The sequence below is a fragment of the Hyperolius riggenbachi genome, chromosome 6 (genome assembly GCF_040937935.1).
Source record: "Hyperolius riggenbachi isolate aHypRig1 chromosome 6, aHypRig1.pri, whole genome shotgun sequence".
NCBI classification, from domain to species: Eukaryota; Metazoa; Chordata; class Amphibia; order Anura; family Hyperoliidae; genus Hyperolius; species Hyperolius riggenbachi.
The window spans coordinates 176,724,386-176,742,806 of NC_090651.1; the positions used below are offsets into that span (position 1 = coordinate 176,724,386).

Below are 18,421 nucleotides of genomic sequence, written 5' to 3' on the forward strand. Positions count from 1 at the left end.
CCTGCAATTTAGCATTCAATGTGATTTCGGCCCTTAAAGCGCTGCTTTGCGACAAATCCAGATTTTTCCCGGGACTTTTGGCGTCTATCCCACTCCCCCATGCCCCCCTCCAGGTGTTAGACGCCTTGAAGCATCTTTTCCATCACTTTTGTGGCCAGCATAAATTTTTCTAGTTTTCCAAGTTTGCCTCCCCATCGAAGTCTGTTGCGGTTCGGGAAAATTTGCACGAACCGAACTTTCGCGGGGGTTCACGAACCTAAAATCGGAGGTTTGGGCCATCTCTAATATCTACTCTGCCTGAGTATTTTATTAAACAACAATGTTAAGTAAGTGGCCACCTCTTGGCGAAGAAGCTTGTAGAACTCGGGGGTGTAACCATCAGGCCCCGAGATCCTTCTATTAGTTGGCTGTTTTATAGCTCCATTGACTTCTCCCTTGGAAACTTCTGCCTTTAGCTCTACAATGTCAGTGTCTGAGAGGGATGGTATGGGGACCCTAGACAGCCAGCCCAGCCTGTCCACTGAGCTGCTACTAGTGGATGATTGTGTATACGGTTTTATAGAAAATCACAACATTTAGTATTAATCCCCCTCTGTAATTGACGTGTAGAAGAACGCAAGGAAGTAATAGCTGTGGTCGTGAAGAGGGGTTTAGCTAGTTTTGTTAAGAGACTACACATATTGTTGCCATACTTATAATATTACAGATCCTTGTAGGATTTTATATACATGTCTCTATGTTTAAAACTAGCATCAGATGCAGTTTTAGCTTTCAGCCACTTCATTTTGGATTTTGGAGCGGAATTCTATTATTATGCCCTGTGAGCCAAAAGGAGCTCCGTCAGGGATCAAATATATGCCTCATGTGATTGTTTGTGTTTCCCCGCTATATAACTTATATAACTTATAAACTTACCCCGAACTGTGGGTTTAGCAGTTTCTCAGAACAGGAAAATATCCCTGGGTGTGTGACTGTCAGTTTCACCTGGCAGTGTTGTCTCCAGGCGGCATCTCCTGCATCATGCTTCCTCGCGGCTCTGAGCTTCCGGGTTTTGCGGTGTGCACGTGCACGCATCACTAGCTGCAGGTAGAGGCCTGTGGCTGAGGGCCTGTGTATGGCATGCGTGGTGTCGTATGCTTGCGTCCACATCACACGCGGCCATGCCTAGGGACATTCTTGTTGGCCTATTAAAGGAGGACTGTTTCAGCAGTCAGGCGCAGATTCCTCTTTCAGGTAGTGGTTAGGGTTTGATCTCTTGTTGTGACCCGGCCTGTTCTTCGACTACTCTCTGATCTCTCCTGCCCATTGACCTTTCCGGTTCCTGGATTACGCTTCTGATTGCCACCTGCCATTGACCTCTGCTTGTTCCTGGATTACGCTTCTGATTGCCTCCTGCGATTGACCTCTGCCTGTTCCTGGATTACGCTTATGATTGCTGCCTGCCATTGACCTCTGCCTGTTCCTGGACTATGCTTACCAAGTTTCCTAACTTACCGATACCGTACCTGTCACTCATCAAGACTTACCTCAGTTTTTCTCCTCCACAACGTGGTGTCATCTGTTTTTCTGATTCGCTGTTAGGGTTTTCTCATGTGAGCAACCTGGTGGGCACTAGGCAGCAAAGTCCAAGTCCAAAGTCCTTGCAGGACGCTCTGGTGAAGACCCATGGTCACCTAGACTCTGGGCCTCGGGAGGTTCTCGCCTCAGTGGGAAAGTCAACCAGTGTCACTACTGTCACACTGACATCATCATCTTCATACTCCCACCACCACTTAATTAGAAGCTGGGAAAAGTCCTCATCTTCATATAGATAAGAAGGGAATTTCCAAATGATATCAGAACCTCAAGGGATTGTCGGTGAGTATTCAATTTGTATGGGAGCATGATCTGAGATGGCAAGATCTACAATACAAGATTGAACAATCTGGCATGACATGGGGGGAAATCAGAAAATAATCTAAAGGAGTCCAGATATCATGAGGGACTGAATGAAAAGTATACTCCTTTCCATCTGGATAAAGTAACCTCCAGCTATCGCATAACTTTGAAGTCTGAAAATAATCGTGGCACAAAAAAAATGTGGAAACCATGAGAGCACTAGGTATGGATTTCTTAGACCTATCCTCTTGCAGGCTAGCCAAGGCATTGAAATCACCACCCTGAATGACTTTTGCATGACCAAAAGAAAGCATTTCAGATAACAATTTAGCATAAAACAACTTATCCTCCTCTGTAGGTGCATACTTATTAAGCAGCAAGATATCCTCAGCAGTTAGAGACTCACCCATCTGCCCTCCCCATCAGATTGGACATTAGCCACCTCTCCCTGCACATTTTTATGTAGCAGGATGAGGACCCCAGATTTCCGATCATGGGCAGAAGAGTCAAATACTTGACCCACCCAAGATGTCCACATATACTTGAATTGTTCTTTAGAGAGATGGCATTCCTGGAGAAATGCAACATTCATTTTCAGCTTTTTTTAAATGCCATAGCACTATGGAACTCTTGCCGGGGGTCCGGAGTCCTTTCCCATTCCACGAGATGACACAGTGTCATGGAGGATGCAGGATATTGCTCCAACTGCAACTGTACAACACCATCCTAATTGTTGTACCTTTAAATGAACCAGAGATGACAAGAACCTAACAACCCACCCCACCACTGTCTCATCCCCAGAACTTAGCCAGTAGCCAGAACTAGGCCACAGGGGTACTTCACTATTAAGAAACAACAGATACCAAGGAAAAAAAAAAAAATAAGCCATAGCAAAAACAAAGTCATGCAACTTTTTTCCTGGACGACGGCTCACCTTTTATGCTCTTTCAAACTTACATCCCTATTTGAATCCCAGCAACTTCAGCAAAGTAGATGAGCAGAACTCAGGGAGTGCAGGTGCAGCCATCGATTCCGGCATCCCCACCACCCATAAATGATTGCGATGTGACCGGTTTTCAAGGTCCTAGAGTTCATCATGTATCAGTCTATTCACCTCTAGGAGATTATTATAACCCCTTCCTTCCTTGGCCCGCTCATCTTCAATAGTTTGGATTCTGTGCTCTGCGTGATACAATCTCTGGCTGTGGGCTTGCAATCTGCCATTTATGGCCTATATAGATTTGTAAAGTGTCGTCTGCAGTGTTACCTGTAACTCAGGAGCCAGCTGTCTAACTACTTCCGTGGCAAGCTTTTTATAGTCTATAGCCAACCGACCTCTCTCACCTGTAAGCAGTGTCTGTATCTCCCCCTCTGCATCCCACTCAGCGGCTTGCTGAGAGTGATGTCCCATTCAGGTGAGTGCTGCTGGGCCATATGGGGGAAGGTCGTGGCAACGGCCATCTTGGATTCCTCCTCCTCTGCCCTGCTGGGTTTTCTGCGGGGCTGACTGCAGCAAATAGCAGTCCATCAGTGAGATGGCTGGTGTCAGGGTGGTCCTGGCTGCATCCGGGAGAACTTTTACATAGAGTGGGGGCGCTTTATCTGCCATACTGTCCACTGGAAGGGGTTTGGCTCACAGAGCTCTGCACTCAGCCGAAACCGAAAGTGCCAGATTGAATGTTTTGTTGCCTCTGCTCTGTGGCAGTCTATTAAGTATCCCAGAGTTAAAATACATGTACCATTGACCTTTTTTTGTTCTTCTTCTGCTCTCAGAAGTTGTGTTCTGCCAGGAAAAACTTTTATGGCTGTAATCTGCTTATCAGTGAGGTTTACTATATTCACAAGGTACGCTACAGCAAGACAGAAGGGGTCCCTTCCATGCCTAAAAATTAACTCTTTCAGGCAGCAAAAAACAACAACTAAAACAGCCTGGTTATTTATGTGTGTTTCACTGTACATACACGTTTATCTCGTCATGTCACCTCGGATACACATTGTAGTGTACCCGAGATGAGGCGCGTCTCAGGTACCATACTTACCTGGGGCGTAATTAAACCCCCTTAAGGCCTGCTTGTTCCTAGCCGCCCCCGCGGGTGGCTCCTGTCACTTGCAATTCAGCCCGAAACCCTGGTCAAGTTGCACTTCTTCGCACATGTGTGGCCCGCAGCACTCCGCCCATCTCGCTCCTGTGACTGGGAGCATTCTGCGGTTGCGCAGTACTACTGTGCAGGTGCAGAACGCTCCCAGGGATGGGAGCATTCTGCGGTTGCGCAGTACTACTGTGCAGGTGCAGAACGCTCCCAGGGATGGGAGCGTGACAGGGGAGCGCACCTGGACACGCATGCACAATGAAGCATGGCTTGGCCAGACTTTCAGGCTTAACTGCAAGTGCCAGGAACCACCCGGGGAGATGGCGAGTGACGTGCAGCCTTAAAGGGATCCTAAACTGAGAGGGAAATGGACGTTTCATTTTTTTTTTCATTGACCAAAAGTTTATTGAAATATAAAACAGTGGTAATAAAAAGTACATAAATTACATTGAAAGTATCAATACATATTCAACAAATTATTAGACATAGTACATGTCAATATGTACAGATAGTGGTACCTATACATATAATATGATACTTGGGGTTAATAAAAGTAGGGAAGGAGAATAGGGAGGAGGAGAGGAAGTTTAGGAGTGGGTTTGGGCGCAAAAGGAAATGCCTTTAAAGGCCCTTTTCCACTTGCAATCGCTAGCGTTCGCGCTGAACGCTAGCGATTGCGGATCAGCAAAAAGCAAAAAATTCCCGGCGCTTTCCCGACGTTTGCGATCGCGATTTTGCTATGCTATGCACTGCATAGCAAAATCGCGGCAAAAATCGCTCCGCGGCGCGATCGCGATCAAGTAAAAAACGAATCGCGGTAGTAGAAATTACCTACCGCGATTCCTATGTTAAAAAGCAAACCGTAGCGATTATAAAATCACTAGCGGTTTGCGGTTTTGCGATTAAGCAGTCGCAAACGCCGTAGTGGAAAAGGGCCCAGAGGGAGAGGAAGGGAGAGGAATATTATAAAGAGAGGAAATAAACTATGGTGTGGACAGAGTCAGTGACTAGCATTGTTAATCCAGCAGTCCCATATCTTGTTGAATTTAGAGGGGCATCATCTGTGATGATAAACCAGCTTTTTGAGGGGAACGGAGTCCTTTACTCTAACTTTCCAGTCAGTGCATGTGGGAAAAATTGGGGATAACCATCTGAATGCTATACATTGCTTGAGTATAAAGGTAGATTCTATTAAGAAGTCCTTATCAAATTTATTGATATCTTCATCGTAGATATTGAGTATACAGTTTTTAATGTTGAGAGTGATGGGGGAACCCATTGTGTTATGGAGAAAATCAACTGCTTGCTTCCATAGGTCAGCAATTGGGGGGCATTGCCAAAGAAGGTGTATGAAAGTAGGATTGGGGGTATTACATTTAGGACACTGATTAGAGGTATTAGGCTTGAATTTGGAGATGTGGCTTGGGGTAAGGTAACTTTGATGAGTAATGTATAGTTGTGTAAGGCGGTCTTTAATACATGGGGATACTTGGCGAGCGGCCAGCAGACTATCCTCCCACTCCTCTGCATCTATTTGAATACCTAGTTGTACCCATTTGTTCATAGAGTGGTCCACTACAGGACTAGCAAGGTGTTCTATCATTAAAGAGTATAGAGAATCAATATGATATGTAAGTAGTTCATCTTTAATGGATTCCACAATAAGGGACGTACCCGTTAAAGGGAGACCCGAGGAGAATTGAGCCTGGAGGGCATGGTGCAATTAAAGGTACATAAAGTAATAGTGAGGAGACAGGGAAAATTTGGTGGAGAGAGCTTCAAACGAAAGAAGGTGTGCATTTCGTAATATTTGGCCAAGGTATTGAATACCTTTATCTGCCCAGCGTGAAATGTTGGCAAGTTTAATTAACTCAGGGAGCTTGGGGTTGTACCAAAGAGGAGTAAAGAATTCCCAAGTAGGTGAGGGTATTAGTCTGTTGACCACCCACCATGCCAGGGATGCTTGTGATAGTATGGTATTATTAGAGTCCTTCTGTATCAGAGTATCTTTTAGTAGAGCAAATGGGAGATTATTGATATGGTCTGTGGCAGAGAAGCCTAGTAGTTCAGGGGAGTGTAGTGAATTGGATATAAACCAGTGAGAGATTTGTTCGATTTGGGATGCCAGGTAGTAGATAAATGGGGATGGCAGGGCCACCCCCCCAAGAGTAGCTGAGTTTAGATCGAGATTTGTTCCATACAATGGAAAGCATCAGCGATTTCAGTTTCTTAAAGAAGACAACGGGGGGACAATGTATGGGGGAGTTATGAACAATGTACAGGATCTTAGGCATTAGTACCATTTTTAGTAGATTTATACGGCCCATGACTGAGAGAGGGAGCTTAGTCCAGGAAGAGAGCTTGTTTTGGGTATGTAACAGAAGGGGGGCTACATTGTCTGAGTAGTAACTTGTCGGGAGGCCCGAACAACAACCCCTAAATACTTGAAGGAGGTCACGACTTGTAGAGGACAAGGTAGTGAGGACGCCGAAACTTCCACACCATCGAGACAGAGGATGGCAGATTTGTTCCAGTTGATGGATAAACCTGAGTATTCTCCCATTTCAGTTTTTAGATCAAAGGCAGTAGATAGAGAAGTGTGTGGGTCTGCTAATTAGAGGATAGTATAGTCAGCATATTGACTGATTTTCTCTTCTATGTCACCGATCTTGAAACCTAAAATGTTGGGATTTGCACGTATTTTACAAGCAAGTGGTTAAGCAGATAGGGCATATAGAATGGGAGAAAGGGGCAGCCCTGTCTAGTACCTCTGCCTATTGAGAATGGTTTGGATATATTGGAGTTGGTGCAAATTTGGGCTAGTGGGTTATTATAAAGGATTTGTACCCATCGGATAAAATTGTCACCAAAACCAAACCTAGATAAAGTGGCAAAAAGGAATGGCCATTCAACAGCGACGAATGCTTTGGCAGCGTCCAATGAGACATTTACTCGACTGCCACAATTGTCGTGGGTGGCTTGGATGTTAGTGAATAGTCTACGGATATTAAGTGAGGTTTTCTTGCCTGGCATAAAGCCGGTTTGGTCATTATAGATTAGAGATAAAATAACTTTATTTAAACGTGTGGCAAAAATTTTGGCTAAAATTTTAACGTCAGTAGGGAGTAATGAGATTGGACGATAGGAGTCACAGTATGATAAATCTTTGCCAGGTTTGGGGATCAGGGCAATTAAAGCAGTGCGCATAGATAAGGGAAGAGTACCTTGTTCAAATGCTTAATGAAAAGTTTGAAGCAGAGGGGTTGAGAGAGTGAAAGTATGCAGCAAAGCAATCATTAATAAATTTTGGACCTGTGACCAGTGTATTAGAGTTGTCTCTGATGCTACAAATGTGTCCTGAGGAGGACCTGTCTTTAGCCAACCTGGCTAAAATTGTACCAGTATTTTCCCCCTGTTCATAAAAAAAGTTTGTTTGTGAAAAATGGCTTTCGCCTGTGATTTCTCGAGTAAAAGAGATAATTGGGTCTGTGCTTTTTTCCATGCTCTCTCATTCACATCGGTGGAATTTGCTACATATAATTGTTCCAGCAAAGGAATTTTGTTTTGTAGGTCTGAGATAACGTGATTAGTTTATTTTTTGTAGTGGGATACAGCGCTGGAAAGGAGCCCACATAAGTATGGTTTGAAAACGTCCCAGACCAGGGCCCTATCAGGGTCATCTCTGTGTATGATGAAATAGGTATTTAATTTATCTATGAGCCAGTCCTCCAAGGTGAATAAAGTGGGCCAGAAAGGGTTACATTTCCAAATATATTCAGAAGGGGAGTAATTCCATGCAAGGGTTAGACATATTGGAGAGTGATCAGAGACGATACGAGGCAGGAAAGTGGATGTTTTCACTAGTGGCAGTAAATTACTAGTAACAAAAAAATGATCTAATCTAGATAAAGTATAATTGTATGTAGCCGAAAAGCATGTAAATTGCTGAACATTGGGGTTTAGATGACGCCAGATGTCATATAAAGACATCTCCGACATGAGGAGGGAGAAAGCTGTAGGCTTGTTGGCAGCCGCAGGGAAGCGGTCTAGGGAGGGGTTACAGACCATGTTAAAGTCTCCCATCCAAATACTGGGGCATTGAGGGAAGCTGGAAATAAAATGTAGGCCTTCTTTAAGGAGGGATGAGGAGTAAGGGGGAGGGATGTAGAAGGCTAATAGAGAAATAGGTTTGTCATAAAGTAGGCCATATAGAAAAATGAAGCGACCAAATTGGTCAATTTGGGAGTTGAATAATTGGAAGGGGATAGTTTTTTTAATGAGTATAGATACTCCCCTAGAGTGTTGGGTAAAGTCTGAGTGAAAGGCTTTACCCACCCAGTGTCGCATAAGAGATTTGGATTTACTGCCAGTAATGTGTGTCTTGATCAGGACCAATATGTCAGGTTTTTGTTTGTTCACATAATTTAGAATGATTGACCGTTTAATCGGGTCATTCAATCCTCTCACATTCCAACATATTATATTGAGCGTGTTGGTTTTGGACGCCATTTAAAGGTACAAAAGTAAAATACAATTGACAGGTAGTGGAAAAAAAACATAATTGATATATGCACATGTCCCAGGAGGGGAGTGTATCGGGTAGAGAAAAGAAGGCCATTTATCTTATCAACATGGTCAATGAATAACATAGAAAATAAAACAAAACAACCCAATAAAAACCCTGCTTCACTGTAACAGATAAGTGAAGCCTTAACCCAACAGAAACTCATTCCAGATCAAGTAAGTGAACTAGGGTCTTTGGCTCGTCTAGATCACTCAGTGTTGGTCTGGTTTACAGAGATCACTCTCGGTATAGGGATAAGGAGAGTGAGTGTGGGGTGGTGACAGGACGGTGGGTGGCTGTGCCGTCCAGCTTAATAAGAATAAGACAGCTTGTAAGTATGGGCCGGGGACAAGTGGGTGCGTGGACAATGGCCTTGATGAACATAGCTTTAAGGAAATTATTTGCGGTGTCTAGACAGGTGTATAGAACCGAGACAGATCAGTTGCTCTAATTACAGCCTGTTTAAAGACAGCTGGATTGTACATAGTATTTAGAAGCAAGTAAAATCAAGGGGAATAAAGCCATTTAGTGCAATAGGTGAACACAGCATATATTGAGTGTGATGTAAGCAAGAAGTAACACCATGTTTTGTAGGGCATCATTAGTTTGAACAGTTTAAATGCACATACTATAGGAAAAGCAGTGTGAGAGTTCACCATTGTGAGAGTTCAGAGGATCCAGATATTAAACAGAATAGGCTGCATTACCAGAACTTTGTTGTGGTTGTGGTCATAGTTCAGAGGTAAATGCTTAGTACGTGCAGAAATAAGACAGTTCCAGGTGCAGAAGTGAGCAGATCAGCTCACCTACTAGTATTAAAGGAGAGAAAGCCCATATAAATAGTACCACTCAAATATAATAGAACATCATTTATTCAGAAAATATATATATATATGATAGCTACAAAATATGTTTTGACATATTGGAGTATCAAAAACATTCATAAAAACAATTAAAACCGACCATATGGTCGCATAGGGTAACAGCTGCAAACAATCATGGCCATATAAGTGATTGAAATAAGGTTATAAAACCACCACATGAATCACAAGAAATAGCAATATATGCCAAAATAAACACCCCAGTGTGCATCTAAATATAGCACACTCAAGGTTGAACCCGGGTTCAGTAAAGTGCAAAACATACATGTGAACAAACACACATCAAAAAATATACATATATATATATATAATGTGCAATATATCAATAATACAGCATATATTAGTAGTGCAAAATGAGCTGCTATATATATGTAAAATAACCTAGGAGCAGCCTATAGCTAGAGTGCACAGAGAAAAGAGAAGTGCAGAAAATGGAGGAGAAATACTTAGCCCGGGAAGACCAGGGAGGCTAGGACAGTGCAGCTGAAGATGAGAGGGAGTACATTCAAAACAGTCTCGCAAGCTCCGCGGGCGTCACCCCGCTTTGGAAGGATAGGAGAAGGATCCTTATTTTTGAGTTATACATTATATATTTGAGTGGTGCTATTTATATGGGCTTTCTCTCCTTTAATACTAGTATCTTGCTCTTTGAGCCCTGGCACACTCTTTCCAAGTGTTGCGGACAATACACTGCTTTTTAGATCAGCTCACCTAGTAGGCTTTCAACTCACATAGGGCTCGATTCACAAAGCGGTGCTAACCCAGTTAGCGACTTTAGGCATGATAACCATTGCACCACGCTGGTGAAAAGCCAGTTTAGGTGTGATAAGTTGAGGCACGATAAGTTTAGGCATGATAAATTTAGATAAGTTTAGATCGCGCGCAAAGTCCCGCACGCAAAGCAGGGCCATTAAACTCTATGCGAAGTGCACCAGACTTTGCTAGCGCAAAACTTTTGATTAGCTGTGCACTGCGGTGCTAACCCAGTTGGTGCTTAAACTTATCACACCTAAACTTATCATGAATAAACTTATCACACCTAAACTTATCATGCCTAAACTGAGTTTGGGCGTGATAAAGGGCTTTTCACCAGCATGCTAACTGTTAGCACCGCTTTGTGAATCAGGCCCATAGTGTTTAGTTAGGCTTACCAATGCGATATTGTAAAGTGTCAGCGTTGAGGTAATGTGCGAGAAGGGCCTTGAGCACGTTTCTCAAGCCAGTGAATGACGTCCTCAGGTTCAGTGAAGAAAAAGGATTTTTCGTCCGTGAGAATCTTTAGGTGTACAGGGTACAGCATTGCATAATTGAGGTGCGCATCTCAGAGTTTGTGTTTTGCATTAATAAATTTAGCGCGCCGTTTCTGTACTTCTGTAGTGAAGACGGGATAGAAGAAGATAATGGTGTTTTTAAAAGTGATGGGGCCTTTTTCGCGTGCTGCACGTTGAACAGTGTCGCGGTCACGGTAGTTCAGGAGTTTAAAGATAAAAGTGCGTGGCGGTTGGCCTGGGGCGGGAGTATTAGGGGAGATTCTATGTTCTTACCAAATAGAGTCTTGAGCAGAGTGTTTGTGAACTGTTCAGGCGCAGCGCCCTCGGCTTTTTCAGGTAGGCCCACGATCCGCACGTTAGAGCGACGTTGACGGTTTTCCTGATCTTCCTGGCGGTTTGCAATGGACTTTATAAACTTCTGGGTCTGCCCCATTTCTTTATGTAGAGGACGAACGGAGTCTTCTAGGTCGCTAATGCGGGGTTCCGTCTGGCCTACTCGGTCACTTAGTGCTCGTAGGTCCTGGCGCAGGAAAGTAAAATCCATTTTGACTGACTCAAGAGTGGTGGAGATCGTAGTCAGCGACGATTGGCAGTCTGAGATTGCTTGTAAAACCTGAGCGAGTGTGGGTTCAGGCTGCTCAGGAATGGAAGCATTGCCATCAGGTGCTGGCGCTTCTGATGCTCCGGCGCCATCTTGGCTCGAGCGGTCGTGATTCTCGCGATGGAACCTTTCAAGCTTAGCAGCAGCTTGTGAGGTGCGTGGAGCTGCCATCGTCCAAGTCTACCAGATCAGGGTAAGTAGTTGTCACCTTTGGGGTAGGTTTGGTTAGTTTAGAGACTGTCAGGACAACAGAAAGTGTGCCGCTGGACGGGAGCTCTGCCACCACACGTCCTCACACCATGAGCTGCAGGCCACGCCCCCATGGACGTTTTATTTTATACAATACCAGTTGCTTGGCAGTCCTGCTGAACTCTTTGGCTGCAATAGTGGCTGAATAACACACCTGAAACGAGCATGCAGCGAATTCAGTCCGACTTCAGTCAGAGCATCTTATCTGCATGCTTGTTCAGGGGCTGTGGCTAAAAGTATTAGATACACAGGATTAGCAGGAGTCAGGCAACTGGTATTGTTGGCTGATGGTGTAGTGGTTAAGGGCTCTGCCTCTGACACAGGAGACCAGGGTTCGAATCTCGGCTCTGCCTGTTCAGTAAGCCAGCACTAATTCAGTAGGAGACCTTTGGCAAGTCTCCCTTACACTGCTACTGCCAATAGAGCGCGCCCTAGTGGCTGCTGCTCTGCTCTGGCGCTTTGAGTCCGCAAGGAGAAAAGCGCAATATAAATGTTATTTGTCTTGTCTTGTCTTGTATTATTCTAAAAGGAAAAATCCATATCTTTCTCAGTTTAGGTTCCCTTTAAAAAAATATGGTACCTGAGACATCTCATCTCAAGGTGTCTTTTAAGTATAAGAGACAGAGGATCAGCAGGACAGCCAGGTAATATGCATGTTTAAAGTGGGAAATAAACATTTCAGCCTCTATATCCCTCTTACCTCGGGTTCCCTTTAAATGCACACCGCAAGCAGTTTGCAACTCAAATAAATGCAATGGCTGCAGTGATTCTTTTGCCGAGTTCAAAGTTGCATGCAACTCACTGAATATCACCAAGCTAGAGTAAGTACGCATGCATGCTCTGACAACACTAGTCCTACGCTTGTTGCAGCTGTGTGACTCAAAAACTCAAAGCTACAAGAAAATCTGGTAGCCCCATGGTTTTTTTTTACTTCAGGGTTCCTTTAAATTGACACTGAAGTGAAAAAAGTTTGATATAATGAATTGTATACGTAGTACGGATAATGAATAGAACATTAGTAGCAAAGAAAAGAATCTCATTTTTTATAACATTACATCATTCTCTAACATTTGTAGTTTACAAATTACACTAGGTATTTTAAACTATGAAACAGGGCAGAGATAATTATCCTTTTGAACTTCACTGTAGTGAAACCTTATATGAAGTTGCCCTTCATTGTTTCTTTGATGTATAAGTGCTTCAGAAAACAGCACTATAGCTGACCCAAGTTGGGTCGTAGAGCTCAGAGAAGCTCTTTTGCATAGATAACTGAAGTTTCTTAACTCTTCATGTACTGGAAACAATTTAATACTCATATCTGTGCTACTGATGTTGTATTCCTTAGCTGTACTACACAGATTCCCTTTAAAATAATAAAATACAAATAAGAAACAAGCTTTCTTACCAATATCTAGAGACTTCCCCTGCTTAGGGTCTGCTTGAAGCTTGTTGTAATGAATGGTTACTTCACCCTAATGAGGATTCCATAGTTAGGTTAAATCTACCTTTTATTTTGCTACATTTGACAATGTTAAATTTGAAAGATGAACTTCTAACCAAAAGCTGTTTAGCTGGATAGAATATGAAAGACCTGCGCAGTGTGGTCCCAGCCCATATAAATGGCAGCAGTGCATGCATAGTGCAGTCCCGGTTGTATCAATAGTCACTATGCAAAAAACCCAATCTTGTCAGTAGTTAGACTGCAGACATAGTGCAGTCTACTCTGAACGATTGAACGGTTATTTCTAACATGTCCGATCTGATTTCCAATCAATTTTTGTTTTACTTCTATGGAAAATCGATCAGAATTCAGATCACATATGTTGGAAATAATCCATCTGACAGTAAATTTGCCAGAAAATCTCATTGGGCTCAATTCTGATAGGCCACTGGGTAAAATAACAAACCTGAGGAAAAATACCGCATTCGGTATTTTTCTGCAGTATTCTTAAAGCTTTTTCATAGCGCGGTATTTTTCCCAACAAACATCTGCAGTGAGGGAGGGAGGGGGTGAGGGGGATGCCTTACTTGGCTCACTGATCCTCCTGGCTGATGGGCAGACGGAATCAGGGCTGAGTTTAGGGGCTGCGCTGTCACATCCACGCAGCAGCTCTGTGCAGTAGCCGGCCTCCACCATCCCCCTCCGTGCTCAGTCTCCTATCAGGCCGATCAGCGAGGAAGAGCACGGAGGTCAGTCAGAAGCACACAGCGGGCATGGGTGTAATGAGACACCACAGCGCCCGGCAGAAGGCTGCTTTACAACAGTCTTCACTCTGCAGAGATCCGACTCCCAGCAGCGCAGCCTTATCAGACAGGAATTACTGAAGGAAACTCTCCCCCCTCCTGCCTCCCACTAGCCACACAGCTTATCCATGGAAAATATGAAGTTACCAGCAGGTAAGAGCTGGTCTTTTGCTTGAGTTTTCAAATGCTCTAATCTTTCAGAATTGACATTTACTGACTTTTAAGGAGGATTTTACCTCTCTGCTTGGTAACTTCACTTTTCCATGTGGTAACAGCCTATCAGAATTAGAAGTTTGATAAAATCAGTGGTATTTTTGCATTACCGAATGCAGTAATGCTTTGTGTGTACCCAGCATAAGAGTGCTCCCAGATTGTGGTCTCAGGGCCAGATTTATCAAAGCATTACTTACACTTTTTTCTTTCTAAACAGATCTAACCAGCAGGGGGAACGGTTTTGCATGATAAGAAACTTCTCAAATCCTACTTAACCACTTGAGGACCACAGTGTTAACCCCCCTAAAGACCAGGCCTTTTTTTGTAAAATAGGCCACTGCAGCATTAAAGAGAACCCGAGGTGGGTTTGAAGAATATTATCTGCATACAGAGGCTGGATCTGCCTATACAGCCCAGCCTCTGTTGCTATCCCAAACCCCCCTAAGGTCCCCCTGCACTATGCAATCCCTCATAAATCACAGCCACGCTGCTGACAAACAGCTTGTCAGAGCTGGCTGTGTTTATCTCTATAATGTCAGTCTGCTGCTCTCCCCGCCTCCTGCAGAACTCTAGTCCTCGCCTGCATCCCTTCCCTCCCTGCTGATTGGAGGGAAGGGACGGGGGCAGGGACCGGAGCTTTGCAGGAGGCGGGGGAGCAGCTGAGACTGACACTACAGATGTAAACAGAGCCTCACAGCACGGCTGTGATTTATGAGGGATTGCAGAGTGCAGGGTGACCTTAGTGGGGTTTGGGATAGCAACAGAGGCTGGGCTGTATAGGCAGATCCAGCCTCTGTATGCAGATAACATTCTTTAAACACACCTCGGGTTCTCTTTAAGGCAAAGCTGCAGGGCTGCACAACACAGCACACAAGTGATTCCCCCCCCCCCCACCACCCTTTTCTCCCCATCAACATAGCTCTCTGTTGGTGGGGTCTGATCATCCCCAGGTTTGTTTGTTTTCTATTTATAAATATTTATTGTATTTTTTTATTAATAAATGTGTATTTTTTTTCCTTACCCTCCCTCCCCAGCCTATCACAGCGATAGGCTGTAATAGGCTTCAGCCTAACACAGCGGATCGCTCCTGTGGGACACAGGGGGACAGCCATGTCACATGGCTGACCCCAGTACAGCGCTGCTTTAGATTGCAGCGCTATAAGGGTAAATAGATGGTGTTTCGCTCGGAGATTGAAGGCGGCACTCTGCTCCACCCACCAAGCAGGAGATGCGCGCGCAGCCTGTGCATGATCTCCTGCAAAACAGAGCCCCAGGACTTTACGCCGATCGCGTTAGGCGGTGACGCGTGACGCGGTCGGCTAGTAGTTAAAGGAACACTTGTTTCAGAGTCAAATGAGCCATAAATTACTTTTCTCCTTTGCTGCTGTCAATTACAGTAGGTTGTAGAAATCTGACAGAACCGACAGGTTTTGAACTAGTCCATCTATTCTTGGGGAATTCTCAGCATGGCTTTTATTTTGTATATTCACATTCCCTGAAAAGGATTTATACAAAGATGCTGGCCAGCGTCTGTGCTTGCTGCACACATTTTTTGGCAGTTGAACAGAGAAACTGCCATTCACTTAGTGCTTTTAAAACTAAACAAAACCTTGAGAATCCCCATGAGCAGAGGGGCTACTCCAAAACCTTTCAGTTTTGTCAGAATTCTACTACTTATTGTAAGTGGTAGCAACAGCATTATAAGCTGGCCGACATACTGTACACACGCGGAAACTCAGAACGTCCCCCCCGCGGCGGGTCTGACGACTGGTAGCTTGTGTCAGTCCGGCATGTGTACGTACCTTAGGTTAAGATCAATGCCCAGCACTGGAAGGGATAAGCATCACCGGACACTGTGGGTGATGCAGTTTTCAAAACAATGTGCAGTTGTAGCAGGGAAATGCCTTGTCAGTTAACCTAAAATATTCCACCGTAAATAATATATTTATGCTATTATAGCTTTCTTTTCCGTATCAATACTGCAGATGTTTTGGTTACCTTAAACAACAGCAAATTCCCTCACACACTGCACTTTCTTAGAAACCTTCCTAACTTCTATTTTAGATCAGTTTAAGCGCCCTGACACACCAAATAGCGTTTCGTGGGTCATTTTTTTTTTTTAAATGCTTCCTTTGACTTACATTAAAATTGCGGCGCTCACAATTTTTTTTTGAAAAATTGTGATCGCTGCAATATTGTCGCCATTTTAATGTAAGTCAATGGAGGCTTTTTTTTAACCAGTTCACCCCCAAGGGTTTTTACCCTAACGGACCAGAGCAATTTTCACCTGTCAGTGCGCCTCCCTTTGATTCCCAGATAACTTTATTACTACTTATCACAAGAAAATGATCTATAAAATGATTGTTTTTTTTGCCACCAATTAGGCTTTCTGTGGGTAGTACATTTTGCTAAAAAATGTTTTATTCTAAATGCATTTTAATGGGAAAAAGAAAATAATGGAAAAAAAAATCATTATTTCTCAGTTTTCGGCCATTACAGTTTTAAAATTAAACGTTCTCCTGTGGATAAAACTGACACATTTTATTTGCCCAGTTGTCCCGATTAGTAAACTGTTTAAATTATGTCCCTATCACAATGTATGGCGACAATATATTATTTTGAAATATAGGTGTTATTTTTCTTTTCTATTCTTTTTTGTCCAGTCCATAATTACAAGCCCCTATGTAGTAAAGTAAAAGTAATTTTCCCTCATAAATTATAGGTTAAAAACGCTGAGTCCCTAAGGCAACTATTTATGTATTTTATTTTTTTTTACAAGTGTATTCTTTTTTTTTTGGGGGGGGGGGGGGGGGGACCTTTGGAAGTGTAAGTTATTAATTGTATTAATATTTTGTATATATGTATGTGCCTGTATGTGTAGTTTTACTTTTTGGCCACAAGATGGCGCTAGTAAACACTCTCCCGTTATAGGAAGTGTTCACTTTTTTTTTTTTTTACATTTAACTGCACTGTGGCCGTTACCTGTTTTATGAATGGACGTGGCCGCTGATTGCGGTCACGTCCATTCATTCCAGGCATTGTGATTTGGTAGAGGACCTAATCGATGAACACGGAATTCCGATGGAAACGTCGGCGGGAGCGGCGCGCACACGTGCGGAGCGTCGGCGGGAATGAGCAAAGTGTTAAAACGTCCTGTTGCCGTTAACAGGCTCAAACGTGACGTTTTAATACGCTACTTTGTCATTAACTGGTTAAAAACTGAAGGAAACTGCACTATCTAGTGATTTCTTATGATGTCTGAGACAGTTCTGCATGGATTTCTAAATGTTCCCCTCAGTTTCTGTGAATGTGAACAGTGCTGTCAGAGGGCAAAGTACAATACCAGTTTCTTCCAGCTATAAAACTGCAGTCACAATGGTTTAACAGTCAGCATTTAAACTGGTTAAAAAAGGTGAGATTGACAGTAGAGTCTATGTCATTGGTCACATTATTGTTATGGCAAAGAATGGAAACTCTGATGGGTTAAACTACAGGGCACTTGCAAAACTGGGACACACTAAAAAAGCAGAGCATAACCTTATTTCTCAGCATCAGCATGAGTTTACTAAGGATAGGTCTTGTTTGATTAATATGCAAAGATTTTATGAGGTGGTGAATGCTCATGTGGATATTGGGAATGCTGTAGATGTGATATACTTGGACTTTGCAAAGGCCTTCAATACTGTTCCCCACCACAGTCTGATGCAAAAGTTGAGGCTGCAAGGACTGGAAAAGAGTGTGTGCATGCATAGGGATCTGGCTAATGGACCTAAAGCAAAGAGTTGTGGTCAATGGATAATATTAGCAGTGGGGTCCCACAGGGATCAGTGCTGGGACCAGTACTATTTAATTAATTTATTAATGACCTAGTTAGATGAAGTAAAAAGTAATTTGGCTATTTTTGCATATGATACAAAATTGTGCAGAATTATCAACTCTTAGGAAGATAGCAACATATTGCAGAAGGATCTGGATAGGATGGCTATATGGGCAGATACAATTCAATGTTGAAAAATGTAAAGTCATGCATTTGGTCGTACCAACGGTCTACCACTATAGAATACAGATAATGGACTTGATTCACAAAGCCATGATAACTGTTGCTGGATAGCGTACTTGTTAAGGGCTCTACCTTTGACATAGGAGACCAGGGTTCGAATCCAGTCTAAGTCAAGTACCTATTCAGTAAGGAGTTCAAGACACCCTAACACCCTGCAGGGTGGCCTCTTGAGTGCATCCCAGTGGCTACAGCTCTTGAGCGCTTTGAGTCAGACAGGAGAAAATCGCTATACAAATGTTCGGATTATTATTATTATATATTATAACTGTTATCACGGCTGTGAAAAAGTGCTTTGCACGCGTTTTATCGCGTCTTCGCGCAAAAACTTATCGCGCACGAAAAATTTGCGAATTTTCACGCGTTAACATTC

At 43.4% G+C, this 18,421-nt stretch overlaps 1 protein-coding gene across 1 annotated transcript in view; it reads right to left on the minus strand.

The window, feature by feature from the left end:
* The window catches only part of LOC137521242 (PRKCA-binding protein), a 319,567-nt gene that overhangs the window by 140,948 nt on the left and 160,198 nt on the right, over positions 1-18,421 (minus strand). Inside the window, exon 5 of the mRNA XM_068240229.1 lies at positions 12,940-13,006. Within this exon, the coding sequence (XP_068096330.1) occupies positions 12,940-13,006 (67 nt within the window). The remainder of the gene's footprint in view (positions 1-12,939; positions 13,007-18,421) is intronic.